The sequence below is a fragment of the Octopus sinensis genome, linkage group LG7 (genome assembly GCF_006345805.1).
Source record: "Octopus sinensis linkage group LG7, ASM634580v1, whole genome shotgun sequence".
NCBI classification, from domain to species: Eukaryota; Metazoa; Mollusca; class Cephalopoda; order Octopoda; family Octopodidae; genus Octopus; species Octopus sinensis.
Window position 1 is genome coordinate 78178568 of NC_043003.1, and position 17396 is coordinate 78195963.

At 31.6% G+C, this 17396-nt stretch overlaps 1 protein-coding gene and 1 pseudogene across 6 annotated transcripts in view; both read left to right on the top strand.

The window, feature by feature from the left end:
* Positions 1–17396, top strand: part of LOC115214537 (kinesin-like protein KIF21A) — a 176923-nt gene that overhangs the window by 123654 nt on the left and 35873 nt on the right. For 5 of the 6 annotated variants that reach the window (XM_036504851.1, XM_036504850.1, XM_036504853.1 and 2 more), the window contains 9 exons: positions 2273–2449; positions 2750–2837; positions 4704–4801; positions 5892–5960; positions 7015–7086; positions 7228–7347; positions 8354–8455; positions 9674–9830; positions 11607–11649. In XM_036504851.1, coding sequence (XP_036360744.1) covers positions 2273–2449; positions 2750–2837; positions 4704–4801; positions 5892–5960; positions 7015–7086; positions 7228–7347; positions 8354–8455; positions 9674–9830; positions 11607–11649 — 926 coding nt within the window. Of the gene's footprint in view, positions 1–2272; positions 2450–2749; positions 2838–4703; positions 4802–5891; positions 5961–7014; positions 7087–7227; positions 7348–8353; positions 8456–9673; positions 9831–11606; positions 11650–15120; positions 15155–17396 lie in introns of all 6 variants that reach the window. The other variant, XM_029783744.2, reaches the window with a different exon arrangement.
* On the top strand, positions 41–159 carry LOC115214620 (annotated as a pseudogene).

Here is a 17396-nt window from a genome sequence, read left to right on the forward strand (position 1 = left end):
TAATTTGACTGTTGATGAGATGGATTTAAAAAGAATATATACTTACGGTCATATTACATTGAATACACTGGTTCTTGTCCGATCACCGACGTTAAGCAACATCAAGCCTAGTGACTACCTAGATGGGTGACCACTTGGGTAATCTAGGTGCTATAACTATCTTCATAGGAGCAGCGTGGCTGTGTGGTAAGAAGCTTACTTCCCAACCACATGGTTTCGGGTTCAGTCCCTCGGTGTGGCACCTTGGGCAAGTGTCTTCTACTATAGCCTTGAGAGTAGATTTGGTAGATGGAAACTGAAAGAAGCTCGTAATGTGTGTGTGTGTGTGTCCTACCACCATTGTTGACAACTGATATTGGTGTGTTTACGTCCTCATAACTTAATGGTTTGGCAAAAGAGACCAATAGCATAATTTTTAGGCTTACCAAGAGTAAGTCCTGGGGTCGATGTGTTCAATTAAAGGTGGTGCTCCTGCATGGCTGCAGTCAAATGACTGAAACTAGTAAAAGAGGAAAAGAATAAAAGAAGTTATTAAAATCTAATTTATTATATTTAATTCTTCTATATTGCTATTATTAACTTTTTCAGTTAATTGAAGATGCTAATTTCTATATTGGACTAGATTCTTTTATATATTTTTTATTGTTGTAATATATGTATTACTGTTTATTCACATATAATGAAGGTATATGGCGTTATGATTGCGAGACCATGGATTTGATTCCCGAATTGAGTGGTGACTTGTATTCTTGAACAAAACACTTCATCTCACATTACTTTGCAATCACTCTGACGTGTAGTACACCATGAACCTGTACATGCAATGTCAATTTTCTGGAGAGAGTGAGCTTGTGTGCAACATTAACATTTGATCACCGTAATCAATTCATCTGTCCAGGTTGTTCAACTAGAAATTGCAGAATGGTCTGGGATTTGAGAGACTGCTATTATTTAACCCTTTCATTACTACATTTCTGACCAAAATACACCCCTTATGTGTTTCAATTAATTTCTAACATAATCATAAATTTAGTCTGGTTTCATTAAACAACTATAACTTTTTTATTTATCAATATATTAATCTGATTTTTCGAAGATAATTTAATGAAATATTCTCAACCAATTCTATACTATAATTTTTGTCACAAAATTACTCTAATTGCAGGTAGATACAGGTAAATTCAACAAAATATAAAATTATTAAAATTTTGTTCAAACATCGCTATAGAAAATGGGTTATTAGCTAATATTCAATTGGGTATACAACAAAATTTTATGATAGAATTTGTTATTCTGGGTAACTTTCTGATACCCATAATAATATTTATGGCAAAATAGTCTTAATTTCATTTAACTATCCTTTCTTTCGCTTTGTTTACATTTAGCGTAACGGTTCGTTTCCGCCGTAATGATTTCAAATAGGCTCATTCGAAAAAGTAAAAAGAAATAGTCTAAGGCTTTACTCTCCTGGGAAAGTCTGTGGCTTGGTCCAGTTTCTTCAGAAAAATCACCGAAAGAAACAGTTTTTAAATTTTCACTCCATTCAGGTGCCAATTCATTTTCTTTATCACTGTCGGAGCTCTCGGATTCACTGTTTTCACTTTCGGAAAATGAAACATCAGATTCATTATCAAATACCACGTGCTTTTTTTTTATCAGTCATAGAGTTAGATTTATGAAGGTCTTCAGTAGAAAATCCTTCGAATTCTGACTCGCTGCTTGATATAATGAAATTCGTATCCCTTTTTTGTCAGAATTACAAATTTTGAAAACACAATAGGAACAAATTTCGGAAAAAAATCTCTCAAAATTCACGGAATTAAAATTACACTTCGATTGTTGTACAAAACTCTAGTTGAACTGTTTACGAAGTATAATACGTGTTTTCACGAATGTACTAAAGAGATTTGCTCTGATATTCTCATTTAAATATGAATAGGTAAATACGGGCGGGTTTGGGCGGTTTGGTCACATTAACCAAAATTTTTTTCGGGCAGCTTTGGGCGGTTTGGTAACGAAAGGGTTAATATGTTGCTGTCTATCTCTCAACATTCATCAAACTCTTGTTCTGTCATAAACATTGATGTTCTGTAATTTATGTTTGTGGAAAAATTGTTCAGGTGTCATGTTAGGTTCATCAGTATGTGTATTTATTTGAAATTCAAACTTGCATGCGCCAGAAAATTTGAAGCAATTCTGAATTTATACTAAGTTAATAAAACAAAATGCTTCTTATCAATACCATTGTAAATAATTTTTTCTTGGTGAACAGGTGAGATTAATGAAACAAATAAAAGAGGAAGCTGAAAAGAATAAAGTAAATGATGCCAAGAAGCACAAAGAAATAACTCAACTGCGAAAGGCTCATTTAAAGAAAGAACAAAGAATAAAAAATTTGGAGACTGAAAAACACCAAAAAGAAATTGTTCTGAAGAGGAAACAAGAAGAGGTACGTGTGGAGAGTTTTTTTTTTTCTTTCTGAAAGCATATTTTGTAGTACATTGGTCCATAGTGCATTACAATGCATTCATAGTTTAATAAAGGGAACAAAATTATATCATACTTTTTAAGGTTTGCACTCAAATTATTTCAAGACTATTATTATAAACTAACTTAACTTTCTACTTATGTGATGTGCTACATGATAATAAAGTTTCAATTTATTAACTGTGGATTATATTATGAAGAGAATAGACTAATTCTATTTAGACTTGTAAACTGACCTATGAGCTATTTTACCTGTTAACAGGTGGAGGCTTTGCGAAAAAGACAAAGGCCGATGTCTGACCGTGCAGCTGGTAGAGTTGGTCGATACAACACATATCCAGCACAATCTTGTAAGTTTTATTTCTTCATATTTTGAATGTCTTCATCTAAATAATAATAAAATCACATGTTAATCTTGAAAATATTTAATATTCAATTGCAGGCAGCTAGTGAAAGTAAATGGAGTTAAAATGGAAATACATATTCATATATAGTATTTAGGACAATTTTATTTCAGAGTTTTTTTCTTGTAACCAATTTAAGTTAATGACTACTCATATTGAATTATATTGATGGAAACTAATATTGTTCATCTTCCATCAAAAAATGTCATCTCCCCTATTAGCTTACAGAAAATATTCCAACCTACATAAGTTAGTTACCAAATTTACATAAGATAGGGATGGTAGCTAGTAAATAGTTATTGTCCCTAATGGGTTCACATGTAATATTCTTGTTTGATTTTATTCCATTATTATCTAATTTAATTCCTGGCAATGAATTATTGAGGATTCAATTCAAAAGATTTGTGCATCTATCACTAAACTACCTTACATCTAACTAGACTCCTTCATAAAACCCGTTTAAATTTTATCTCATTGTTGAAACATACATACATTTGGTTTTTTGTTTGTTATTAATGTATAGTTGTGATACGTGTGTGTGTGTGCTGATATGACATTGTGGTTAAGGAGTTTGCTTCCCAACCATGTGATTCTGGGTTCCATCTTACTTCATGGCATCTTACGGAACTGTCTTCTATTATGGCCCTGAGCTGACTAAACCCTAAGCAGTGGATTTTGCAGACAGAAACTGAAAGAAACCCTGTGTGTGTGTCTGTCCTCGTCTTGACACTGCATGACAGTTGTAAATGAATATAACTGTCATACAATCAGTGTCCCTTGTTTCTCATCTTTCGTGAAAATGTGTCCAGGCATGGGGGAAATATTACCTTGCTTGGGAACAAGTGAGGGTTGATAACAGAAGGGGTATCCTTCTGTAGAAAATCTACCTCAATAAATACTGTGATCCATGGAAAAGTGGACATCAAAAATAATATTTATATATGTATATACATATACACACACACACACATATATATATTTATTTATATATCTATATATTTATATATCTATATATATATATTTATTTATATATCTATATATTTATATATCTCTCTATATATATATTTATTTATATATCTCTCTCTATATATATTTATTTATATATCTCTCTATATATATATTTATTTATATATCTCTCTATATATATATTTATTTATATATCTCTCTATATATATATTTATTTATATCTCTATATATATATTTATTTATATATCTCCCTATATATATCTTTATTTATATATCTCTATATATATATTTATCTATTATCTCTATATATATATTTATTTATATATCTCTATATATATATTTATCTATATATCTCTATATATATATATTTATATATATTTATCTATATATCTCTATATATCTATATATATCTATATATATATATATATTATATATATATATATCTATATATATATATTTATCTATATATTTATATATCTCTATATATATTTATTTATATATCTCTATATATATATTTATATATCTCTATATATATATTTATCTATATATCTCTATATATATATTTATATATCTCTATATATATTTATTTATATATCTCTATATATATATTTATTTATATATCTCTATATATATATTTATTTATATATATCTCTATATATATATATTTATTATATATCTCTATATATATATATTTATTTATATATCTCTATATATATATATTTATTATATATCTCTATATATATATATTTATTTATATATCTCTATATATATATATATCTATATATATATATATATATATATATATATATCTCTATATATATATATATACAATTCTTTTATTTCCAGCACATTACATTCCTATGTCACCTCATGAACGTCAAAGTCAGATAAGTAGCAGATCCGATAGACTTGCTAAAAAGAAGTGGGATGCAATTCAAAAGAAAGTGAGTATTATTTGTTTAGTCCCTTACTACTTGAACTGGCTGTATTCAGCCAAAATATTCAACCTGTTTTATGTTCTCACAAGCCAGATCTGACCTATTACACCTAGACTACAATGTCATTCTTAAAACAAACAACTACTTCATTGAAATATCATAGTTTCAAGATAATGTATGATAAATTCAAAACTATGTGAATAAAGAAACATTACATTTGACAAATATCTTGCCAGTGCCGGTGGACTTGCTCCTGTGCAGGTGGCACATAAAAAGCACCATTTGAGCATGACTGTCGCCTGTACAACCTAACTGGCCCTCGTACCGGTGGCACGTAAAAGCACCTACAACACTCTGAGTGGTTGGCATTAGGAAGGGCATCCAGCTGTAGAAACTCTGCCAGATCAGATTGGAGTCTGGTTCGCCAGACCTCAGTCAAATCGTCCAACCCATGCTAGCATGGAAAGCAGATGTTAAACGATGATGATTAAGGATGAAATTTTCTGAAAAATAAAATCTAAGTAAATTTCATTGCTCTCAAGAGTGGGAAAGTCTGGCATTTTGGGCTTGAGTTGTTCTCTGTGGATAGATCTATGCCTCCAAAACATTGACTTTTGTTTTGTTTTTTTATTCCTCATCGCACCCAAATTTATTAATCTTAACATTCTCTATTAGATTTTTCATATATATTCAGTATATATTGCTTTTGATTGTCTTTTGTCACCTGTAACTCCCTTTAACACATCAAATGCAATATTAACCTCCCAATTCATCTTATTCCTGACTATATACCTGAACTTGGGCTGCGAGATGCTGTTTCATTATTCCATTAGGCTTCTAGTGTATGTATCACTCGAATGAACTAAGATTTCATTTATGGAAAATTGGAGATTATAATTTTTTTTTTTTTTTTTTTAATCGATTGCCAGGAACAAACTCTAATTTAGTATTACATGGAAAAACAATTAAGTTTTGACTCTGTTTGTAATGAGTCTCTTCATGATAATGAAGTCTAGGTTTCTGACTCACGAATACCTTGCAAGAAATATCCACTATATGCCAATAACTTTTGTTTCAAAATCTTTGTAACTTTTAGGTAGAGGATATTGTCAACAAACGACAGACTCTAAGTTTGATAGAAAAAGATATGGAAACGTGGTTAAAAGTAAGTGTGTTTAATTTTATTTGTTTTTGAATGATGTGTGTGTGTATGTATGTGTGTGTTTTATATGTATGTGTGTGTGTGTGTGTGTGTGTGTGGTATATTTTGTAGGTGGAGAAGTTTCAAGTGTAAGATTAACTTGAGCTCTTAGAACTTGCTGTGTTTGTGTTGTTGGTTAAAAAGTTCCTTTCTTATATTTGAACCTCCAATGTATTAGTTGCTGATTATAAACATTTAACTTACTTCATCTCTCTAGCTGTCTCTTACATTTCATACAATTAATCTTCTAATTAAAGTGATGCTTTGAAAAATCATTTTGTTTCTTTAGCAATACACATGTCATGACAATAGAACACTCTTACCCCACCCCCCACTCTCTCTTTCTCACACACTCACACGACTTGTTTGAATGTTTAAAATGTCTGATATGGATCATTGCTGATAAGATTTTAATCCTTCAGACTACGTACTTCAACTTTAGAGACGAAACAGTTCTTATTTACACCTACACTCTTTTGATTGGTTTGATCTCCATTCATCATCATGTGTAGTGCAGATGTAAATATTGTTTAAAAAAATTATTTTTCAATGTCTAAAGATAAGTTTAAAACTCCACTGTGCAGTAAATTAGTTCCAGTAATAGTTGGCATTCCATTTTGAGTGGGTGCTGTGATCTGTTACATACCGAAAAAATCTGGCTTAAATTCCAACCTAATGAGTCATAAGGCTCATGATATCCCTACATCTAGGTTTATTTATCTGTGAGGACACCTTGTCTAGTGAAGGTTAACTGCATTCATCTTTATGGCATCATACAACTGTTTTACTGAGACCATATTTTAATATGTCAATGCCAAATCCTCAGTGATGTATTTTATTTCCTTCTACAATTTGATGATAGCTATTTTGCTATCCATCTATGTCAGATACCAGCTTTATCAGTCATCATAGATGGTTTAAGAATAAGTATTTGTCTGACTTTATAAAGCAAAAAAAAAAGGCTTTGTAAAATTTATTTCCTAGTAATTTCCTATTTTCTCTTTTTCACACTTTTAAGGAACGGAGAAAATTGGGCCAGAATATAGAAAAATACACGAAAAAGAAAGAAACTCTTACAGAAACTCAACAGGTAAGAATGTTGGAAGAGTATTTCATATGAGTTTATTTTATTTAATATTATTTCAAACTATATCTCATTTTCAGTAATTTATATCTGACATTTGTAATTGGAAAAAGGAAAAACTGTTTTCAATTTTTTTTATTATTCTAGTCCCAAGAAGCAATTGATGAATGTGTAGATGTAATTGAGAGCTTAGAAGGACAACTTCAGCTATGCCAAGAGCACATTACTGAGATACAGGAGCAAATCATGCATCTGGAAGAAAATAAAGTAATTTTCATTGTATCTTTTAATTTTTTTTTTTTTTTTTTGGGTTTTTCAATTTTGTTTATTCACTGAGAACCCAATAGCAGTTTTTATATTTTGTAGATGCACGATACTAGTGCCCAACATGTATTTAGAACAAAACTAAATGTGTTTAGTGGCTTCAGAGATTTTACAGCAATACAACTGTTTTATTTTCTAAGCTATCTCAAATTAAATCATTTGCCAGATAGATGTGTGTATGTGTTCATGCCTGTATGCGTACGTGCGCGTGCACACACATTGTAGAGTTAAGGGAATCCTTTTTGTCTTGTCTTGAACATGGCAAACCTCTCTAGTAGTAGAATAAAATGCATCCAGTACATTCTGTAAATAATTGGTGTTAAGAAGAATAGAAACCATGCCAAAGATATAATGCAGGAGTGTGGTACAGTCTTCCAACCCTTCTAGGAAAGCAGTAACTTGAAATAAAGACATAGTCCACACTGGTCCACTCAACCTATGCAAGTGTGGAAAAAATAGATGTAAAATGAAAATGACAATTGTGTGTTAGACCATCCATTCAAATTTGAGGCTTGTATGAGCTGAATACAAACTATTTGGCTGTGAAAAAAGTGGAATCTGTTTGGTCAGTAAGAAAAACTAGAACGAAAGTTATACAAACTAAATCACTTTTAGTAAAATTTAAACCCCTGGCAAATATGGTCGGCAATCCAGAATATTTTTCTGGTGCATTTTGACTTATATACTTAATATTCTAATTTTTCACTAGTCTACTACTCATGAATTTTTCTAATTTTCTGAGAAATTTCAAATTTCTAAAATCTATTACTCAGTACTTAGTTTTTTTTCTTTTTTCAAAGAACTCAGGAACATATGGATTAGTTTAGATACCTGAAAATCAGAAAAACTTGGGTGTGATATTTACTAAAGTATATAAATGTTTGTTTGAAATTATATGAAAGGAAAACTGAATACATTAACAAAAACAAGTGTTTTCTTATATTTTTAGAACAATGATGAATTGGAGAAACTACAAGTTATATACAGTAAAAGCAACCATTTGGAGAGTCAATATTTGTTTAGACATCTAATGGAATCTGTATTATCAAAGGTAATATAAGCCTTCTATAATCCTTGTTTCTTAAATGTTCTTGTAATGTGACTTTCTTGTGACTTTTACTAAAGGAAGGTAAGTGTGATTGGCCAGGATATCATCAATACAGCATAAAACTTTGTGTTGGTTAGTCATGTTAGTGGCTATGGAAGTTTAGAACTAGGAATGGTGATTGGAATGGTCCTTTTGTTGCCATATTTCTGTTAAAATACACCGCCTTTGTATTGATTAATTTTGAAAATAATGAAAACTTTAGTAAAACAACTTTGCCATTATTAAGCTGGTATCATAAAACTCAAAGTGGTTTCAGTTGAGTTGGTATCAAAAGGATTAGAATCCTTAATTTGAAATTCAATATAGGGCGATAAAAATCTGATCACCATTTCCTAACTAGAAAGCTAACATAATTTAGAACTTGGTCAACTCCAGGTGATGAATTCCATCTATACTGACTACTAAGTTTAAACTAAGAACAAACAATTTGTTCTCATTTTGTTCTTAGTTTAAACTTAGTAATCTGTATAGAGAGAATTCATCACTTGGTGTTGATGAAATTCTAAATTGTTTGCTTTCTGGTTAAAAAATGTTAATTGAACTTGTATCTTCCTATATTGAATTTCAAATTAAAGCATTGTTATGAAAGCAGAAAACTAGTAGCAGTCAAGATCGATCAGTTTAGCAAGATTATTTTTTTAATCAATAAATTGAACTTCAATGGCTGTATCTTTTGTGAAAATGCTGCAGATATTTTGGTAAAAAATAAACTATTTTTGTTTGACCTAAAGAAATCATTTGACAAAATTTTGCCATTTGAAAATTATGCAGAAAATGTTTCACTAAGTGTTCAGACATTTAAAGAGACTGAAAAACGTTCGTCAAGATTAAGATTGCCACCCTGGCTAATACAAAGCAAGTGGGATATTAACCTCCATTGGAACTTTAATATGTATTAGCTACTATTCATAATTACTAATTCAGGAACTTCAGAATATCATGTAAATTTAATTATTCTGATTAAACAGAAGTTTGTTTTAGCAAAGATTAATATTGTGGTTATTTTGATATGTATGTATGTATATACATATATACGTACAAGTTAGTTTTGGTCTTATGGCAGAAGTATTCATCTTTATGACGGTGTTTCCTGCTTTTAACAAATAGACAGTATATTGTTGTTTCATATGAATCTTTACTTATTTTCTATTACTGTTTCAGGGAACATTATGTGCCAATAAAGAGACTGAATTAAAAGAACTTCAAGCTAAACTTCACCAATGCATGGTGAATAATAACTTACAGCAAGATATATTGAAGCATATGATGGCTGATAGAATAGACATTGACATGGAAGAATTTGTACAAAATGATGCTGGTACGTTCTTGATCTTTCTTACAATGGATTGGATTGTAGCACTGCGTAGCTGTAATTGTCTTTGATATTGTCTTCTAAAGTTCAGTATTAAGAAAGAATATAGTCACTGAACTTAAATCCTTTGGACAGTCATTCTTCTTTTTTTTTGTGTGCATTGATTTACATCTTGATCCGTGACCAGGGCTGGTTGAAGGTACCAGCAACTTAAGCATTTGCTCAGAGTAGAATGAATTAGGTAATCTTCCTAATACAAAAAGAGAAATGTGAAAAATAATAAAATGTGAAAATGTTGCAGAAGTTAGGGGTTCATTTGGACTAGGCACAGAGACTATTCTGTCACCCACCTGTCCTCCATTCAGTTTTTGAAACAAAATGTGTTGAGATCATTGCCAAAAGTGCATCCAGTGTCCAGTCTTACTTAGTTATACAAATGAAGGTATTTGAAACTTTATTCCTGAGTTTGAATTGTTCTCTTTAACTAGGATATTGTAATAAGCACTTTAGTCCTACATTTGCATTTTAACCATGTAAATTTAAGAGTAATTAAGGGTGCTGAAATGATGTAAAGACTTGGTGTCTGTTACATTATGCACAGGTTGCAATGGGTAAATTGTCACCATCTTATATTTTTAATTTGGGCATGCACATTTTGTTTTTGATTTTGTTGACTACACAGTATAGTAGAGTCAGTTGGGCACTGTCTGTGAGAAAAACACAGTTCACTTTGCCAGAAATTTGGATATAATATGCTGTACTGCTTGGCATTCACACCAGAAGCTCCAATATGAACATCCCAGGGTCTTTGGGTATCAATCTGAGGACATGTACCGAGAGTGATAAAAATCTAACATCCAGTTAACATCCTAGTGTTTGGAGTGATCACTAGTGATGGCAATGTTATGCCTCCATTCATCTTCCCACATGACCTCAAACTCAATACAGAGGCCTACATCAAGTGCTTGGAGGAGTTAGTGCTACTCTGGGTCAAGAGGGAGGCTGCTGGAAAACCCTATGTCTGGCAACAGGACTCTGTACCATGCCACACAAGCAGGAGAACCCAGTCATGGCTGTTAGACAATTTCTGTGACCGCCTAATTCTCCAGACTGCAAACCCCCTTGATTATTATGTGTGGGGTGCAGTTGAGTGAGACGCTAACAAAATTCCTTGTAATACCAAAGATGAACTGAAGGCAAGGGTTATGGCAGCATTCACCAACTGAAACCCCTTTTGGCAATGTAATGTATCCATTATGTTGCCATTCACTAAGATAGCTGCCTTAATAGGTTTCCATGGTGTTCCTTTTCTGTGTGTGGCTTCTAATGACAACTCAATACATGGGGGATATAATACACTTCAGTCATTCATGTCTATCTTGGAAATCTCACTCTCTTTCTTCATGTTGTTTTAACATCCATCTTATTTTTCACATCTGATTCACCCTTTGTGCAGGTTAAGAAAACTCCATTTCTGTTTTGTTTACATCAAGGAAGAACCACTTTATCTATTTATCAATACTGTTAAATTCCCCTTTATTTCATAGGATGTCATTATTTCTGTCACACTGGTATGACCAGGTTGTGGATTTGCAAACAGAAGTTTTTGACACCTCATGAAATAAAGGCGAAGTCTGTGCATTATTAAATGACTAAAATAACTCCTTCACAGTGTAATTACTTGAATTTCAATACATGATCTTAGAAGTTATTTGCTTGACAAGTACAAATCTGAAACTATTTTTTTGTATTAAAAGGGAATTCACTTTTTTTTATTTTCAGAGACTGAAAGTATTAGTTCAGGTTCCACCTCTCCTGTCGACAAGTGAGTAACACTAACACAGTATTTCATGTTTTTCTTCCTCCTTCTTATTTATATGTAAAATCAGATAAACTGCTCTACAAATGGGGAATTATCTTGTTGGAATCATTTAGAATCAGAATATGCTGTACAATTTAAAAATTCTAATTTCTTAAATTTATGTATAAAGTAAGATGTTATAAAATTCCAAGTACATTGACTAACATTTAGTGTCATTGATTACTTATTACCCAGCTGGAGAGGGACAAGGAATAAATTTAGTTCTGAACCAGTACATTCTTTGTTCAGATGTTACTAGAGTTTACTTTGTCAACCCCTAGGCTAGGATCAGTATAATGAATCCTAGTAAGACTGGGGCCAGTTAAATCAGCTATATCCTTTCTCTTATTAAAATTACTGTCTTTTGTACAGAAATCCATATTGTAAACATGAAGCTTTTGGAAAATATTGAAACAGAATTTATCATTGAATTCTCAAATTGGAGAAATGTTTCAGTTGTCATTTAGAAAATATTTTGGCCCTTGGTTTGCTGGCTAACTTTATGCAAATGACATTTAGTGAAAATTCAGTGACAAGCCTGTTTGTACTTATAGTTCTTTGTATCAGTTCTTTGACTAACATTTAAATATGCTGGCTAAAAGATTCTACTAATACAAAATGAATTCTTTGTCAACTCAGAAAATTTAATGACTGAGACAGCTAAGTTATTCTCTTGTAATCATCAAGGATCCGTGACTGAGTACTTAACTCTAGTATTGGGCTGTTTAAGCAACTGAGACTGTCATTCCTCTTCAGACAGCATGCTGATTTACCACAGGTGAAGTGAGGCTGTGTAGAATTAAGTTCCCTGATCAGAAACACATTGGATTTAAACTTATGACTTAGAGTTAAATATCATTCAGTGATTTCACCACCATAAACACACCCCTGAAATGTACCTCAGTTATGTGTATCATAGGGATTAGAAACTTATTCTATGACAAGATGAGACTATCTTGTGCTGGGTACTCCTGAGTGTTTTAATCCTTATAGTTTAGATTCTATAAAACAAATTTTGACACATACCTTATTGTAGTCTAAACTTGATTGGGTTTCAACTATATTACATATTTTATTAGTTTCAGATTTGTATTTATTGAATATTTATTCAATTTATTGTATTTTGTAATGTTTTCATTAAGAAATGTTAATTTAATTATTGAATACATGTGAAATTGTTAATTTCTCCAAGTCCTCATTGTTTCTTGCTTTAACTTGTAGTTTGTCCACTGTTAGAATAATTTTAGTATCACTCTCCAAAACATACTTTCCTCCTGACTTTTGTAGTTGTATCTCATTTGTTAGTAGTTGAACAACCATAATGGTGTCATCTCTACACATTTAAACAAACCAGCCTCTGGAATGGTGCAATCTAGATGGCAATCATTTGATCATGAATTGAAGAAAATATAAATTCGTATAATTCTGTGTTGTTAAAAACTGCTTAGTTTGTCTAAAATAAAGAAACTAAGCTAACTGAAATTACAGTGTCTTTCTTGTAACTATTAACATAAGCTGACACTTAGGAAAGGAGATGGCAGAAAATTACTTCAATCTGATATCAGCACCAAGTCAACCTCAATAACTTAGCTCTGATTCTTAGACATATCTATCCTATGATGATAAACTGCCCAAATAGATAAGTTATTGAATTAACTGCTTATGAGTCTAGTTCTAATCTGTTGCTATTATTTCATTGTTTGGACTGCTTCCGTATTGAGAGCCAACTTTTGTAAATAGGTAGCTGTTTATCTGAGAATGTTTTATCTCAGATCAGAGTTCACCAATCATCTGGTCTCTGCATAATAGCAGGTGTGTGTAACAACTAATTCCAGAGAGAAATGCTTAGCATCATTTGTTATAACTCTGAAAAGCCCACACTATACTGAAACACACTTCTTTTCAAATAATATTATCAGTTCATAAAATGACATTTTCTTTCCATTAACCAGAACTCTACTGTTGATCAGTCAAGCTACATGCACATAGTACCTTTTGATGTAAAATTGATTTCAACAATGGTTGCCTTTACTGGCACTATTTTAGTTGAAAGTCTTTTATTTATGTCTTATAAATTGTATGTGGTTAGTGTGTTGGCTAATTAAAATAGTTCTTGTTACCTGAGTCTTGTATAATTTTAACATAAAAATAACAAATATTTCTGTATTATTGATCTCCATCTAATTCGAGTAATCAGTATAAATAATAGCAATTATATACCTATTTGTTTCAATATCCTGACTTAAAATCTGCTTGCTCATTAAAAATTAAAAATTTCTTAAGTATGATTACTTATAGTTAAATCATAAAAATGTTACATTTATATAAATTAGTAGTTTTTTCTTTTTTTTTACCTTTCAAATTATTATAATTAATATAAGAAAGTTTTCTCATAAAATCAGATTTTGTCGGCTGATTTCATAGAGATTACTCCTTCATGGTTAGTTCTTTAATAGTCAATATTTTCTAAAAGCAGGCTGACAAAAGTCACTTTGTTTGATTTATTTACTTTTTTTTTTTTTTTCAATATAAAAAAAAAGCAGGCTATGTTTTTTTTTTTTTTTTAAATGCTTTAAATTTATCAGATTAATATATATGTATGAGTATAAACTTATTCTTCAGCGAGAATAGTATTGACAGTGACTTTGAAACTTTGGCCAGCAAAACAATTATTTGACTGTCCAAGGATGGCTTACTTGGCCAAATCTTCAAAGCCACTGTCAGAATGATTCTTGTTAAAGAAATATGTATGTTATAGTCTTTTATTAATTCAGTATTATAGCCTTAATATGTATTTTTCATATAATCTCTTATGAACTTTAATAGGCTTGTTGGCTGTTAATCTTGTTAATAATAATAATAGCAAAGTTGGTCCCAGATTAATTTTGTATGGACTTATTGTCTTGTTTCTTTCAAATATTTTCTATTTTTTAAAATAGTATTTTTTTTTTATTAAAGCTATGTTATTAACAAATTACTTTCTTTCTCTTTTATTCTTCATTGCGGTGGCCTGTCCCATATCCACCCTTCCCTATTGTTGTGATATTGGTTTGATTTCCAGTGACTTTTGTTGCTTTGCTGCTGTTGTCTTAGTGTGCTTCATTGCATTAGAATTGCTATGGTCTTGAAAAATCACTCCTTGTGTTTAGTCTCTGTTATTATTATTATTATTATTACTACTACTACTACTACTACTATTACTGCTGCTACCACTCTCGTGACATTAATGGATTTCTCACATCACCTTCCTGTGCCTGTCAACAGAATGCTGCCTTTTTTTTCTAGTTTTCTATATGTTTGTTTTTTATTTTTCTACATAAACTGTTATTGTTGTTACCATTCCCATCACAATAATCATAATTTGACATTTTTTTTTTTACTTTTTATTGTATATTATCATTGTTGCCTTTATGATTATTTTTCTAAACTTTCTAGCATGAATGTCAAAAAATGTACCTCCCCCGTACGTGTAAGTATGGGTTCCTCTGCAGTTCAAATATTGTGTGTTGTCACAGGTTCTCAAATAACCATGTATATACATATTACGCCCTATATATACCCCACCCCCAGTGCCCAATTAATATTATTTAATGCTTACCCCCCAAATATCGACATATTTTACAACTCCACTCCATTTTTCAATCTTTATTTTTTTATCTAAAATGTATTTTGTTAACCTTTTAACAAACATTAACTAAATTAATATTTGGGCACATTTTGGTTTCATCAACAATCTGCCAAGAAATTAAATGGAGAGGAAGAGGAAAGACAAAACTGCTGAGTATAGAACATTGTGTGTATGTGTGTGTACATATATATATGTATTAAATATTCTTTTTCGAGCCAAAATGATGCAAGTTGTTAGAATTAATAATACAGGTTGATGGGCAGTACTGCTACCTTGTATTTTAGTATTTTTGGTTTAAGACTCTTTCCCCAAGAAATTGACAGAGCAGAAGAGTCAACTATGAACACCTTTCCTCCATAGATTTCTTAGAAGAAGGATTCTTAAGCCTGAAATATCAAAATACTGGATAATAGTTCTAACCTGTAATTATTAATCGTTTCATAAGTTACATTGTTTCTGCTTAAAGAAAAAAACATTATATATATATATATATATATATGACTTACACACACATACAGAATAAAACTTAAATGGAATCGTTCAGTAATTATGCAATATGAAGGTTCCTATACCATTTCTGTGATATAAAATGGAATTATGAATGTGATTATTTTATTTCTCGGTTGTCATTTGTAAAATGACTCTCAGAGTTCCTGGAATGTGACTGCTTACCATTTCTGCTTATCTTCAGCTTATTTCAGTTAAATCCAGAAATTTGTCATGGATTACATCTGTTAGGGTTTTCAGTTATTTTTTTACTGAAAAATGTTCTCGACACTGCAAAATATTTGGAAATCCTTGAATTTCATGCAAGAATAGTGTAACTTGAAGCTTATGTGTAATACATACAGAGCTAACATGACATTCCAGTACCCCTTACGCTTATCTTTCCAATACCTGCATATTTGCATACCTCCCACATCCCTACACAAACTTTCTGACATACAAGTACATTACTCTGTGCCACTGGTGCCTCCTAATGGTCATTCATCCTGCTAGAAATAGCAATCAAATCACAACCTGCTAAATTTAGAAATATAAAAAAAGTTAACATTGGATAGTAAAGCCTTAGAGCTGTGTGAAAAACACAAGATGGGATGATCACAGCTGGAGCACTTGTGATCAGGTCAGAATTAACCTGAGAGCTAAACAATTACCCATCACATTTCTTTCTAACATGTCTAAAGCACACATCCACCACATATTCTCCACACACATGCATCCCTTTCACATACTCAGCTCTCCTGCTTATGTACATATATGCTTGTGTACATAAATTTCTCATGGAGACAATTGAACATACTTATGGGAAGACATGCTCTTCTTTTGGTGAGAAGTGCACTATATATATGATTAGATAAAAATAGCTATGGTCGGTGTATGGGGACTCCACACGTAATCTTATGGAAGGTCGTAGAACAGCTGGGACCCTACATCAATAGGAGTAAACGTTGCAAGCTGTGCATAGCTAAACAGGTGAGAATATTAAAGGGCTTCCTCAACCCAGGGTACATCTTAAATTCCAGGACAGAAACATTCTCACCCTGCTTACACTTGAGGAGATTCTTACTGAAGTCCTGGAACTCACAAACCAACCACGTCAACTACAGATAGTTGTCCGATTGTCAACAAGTAGCTATGAGGTCTTTTCTCCCTCCACTTTGAAGAGAGGTCATAGGCCACTGGCCATTAGGGTCTGAAGAAATGTTATAAAGCTTAGTGCTTTATGAACATGAAACCCATGGTAACCCCATACACCCGGCCATAGTTATCTGTATCTAATTACTCTACTGCTCTATATTTAGTGTGCTTTTGGATTTGTGATTTACTGATGATGTACACACATGCACAAGTGCAAGTATCATGCATACATACATTCATATGTACATGTACCATACATTTATACATACATGTTAAAGCAAAACAAAAGTTTAAATATTTCACAAAGTGTTACATATAAGCTTGTTACTGTTACTTGACTCTGCTGCTGCATTATTTTTGAGCCAAGTGAAATTTCCCTGTCCCCGTACCCTATCCATGTCTGTCTCTGCTGATCCTTGCTTGTAGTTCCTTTATTTTCATC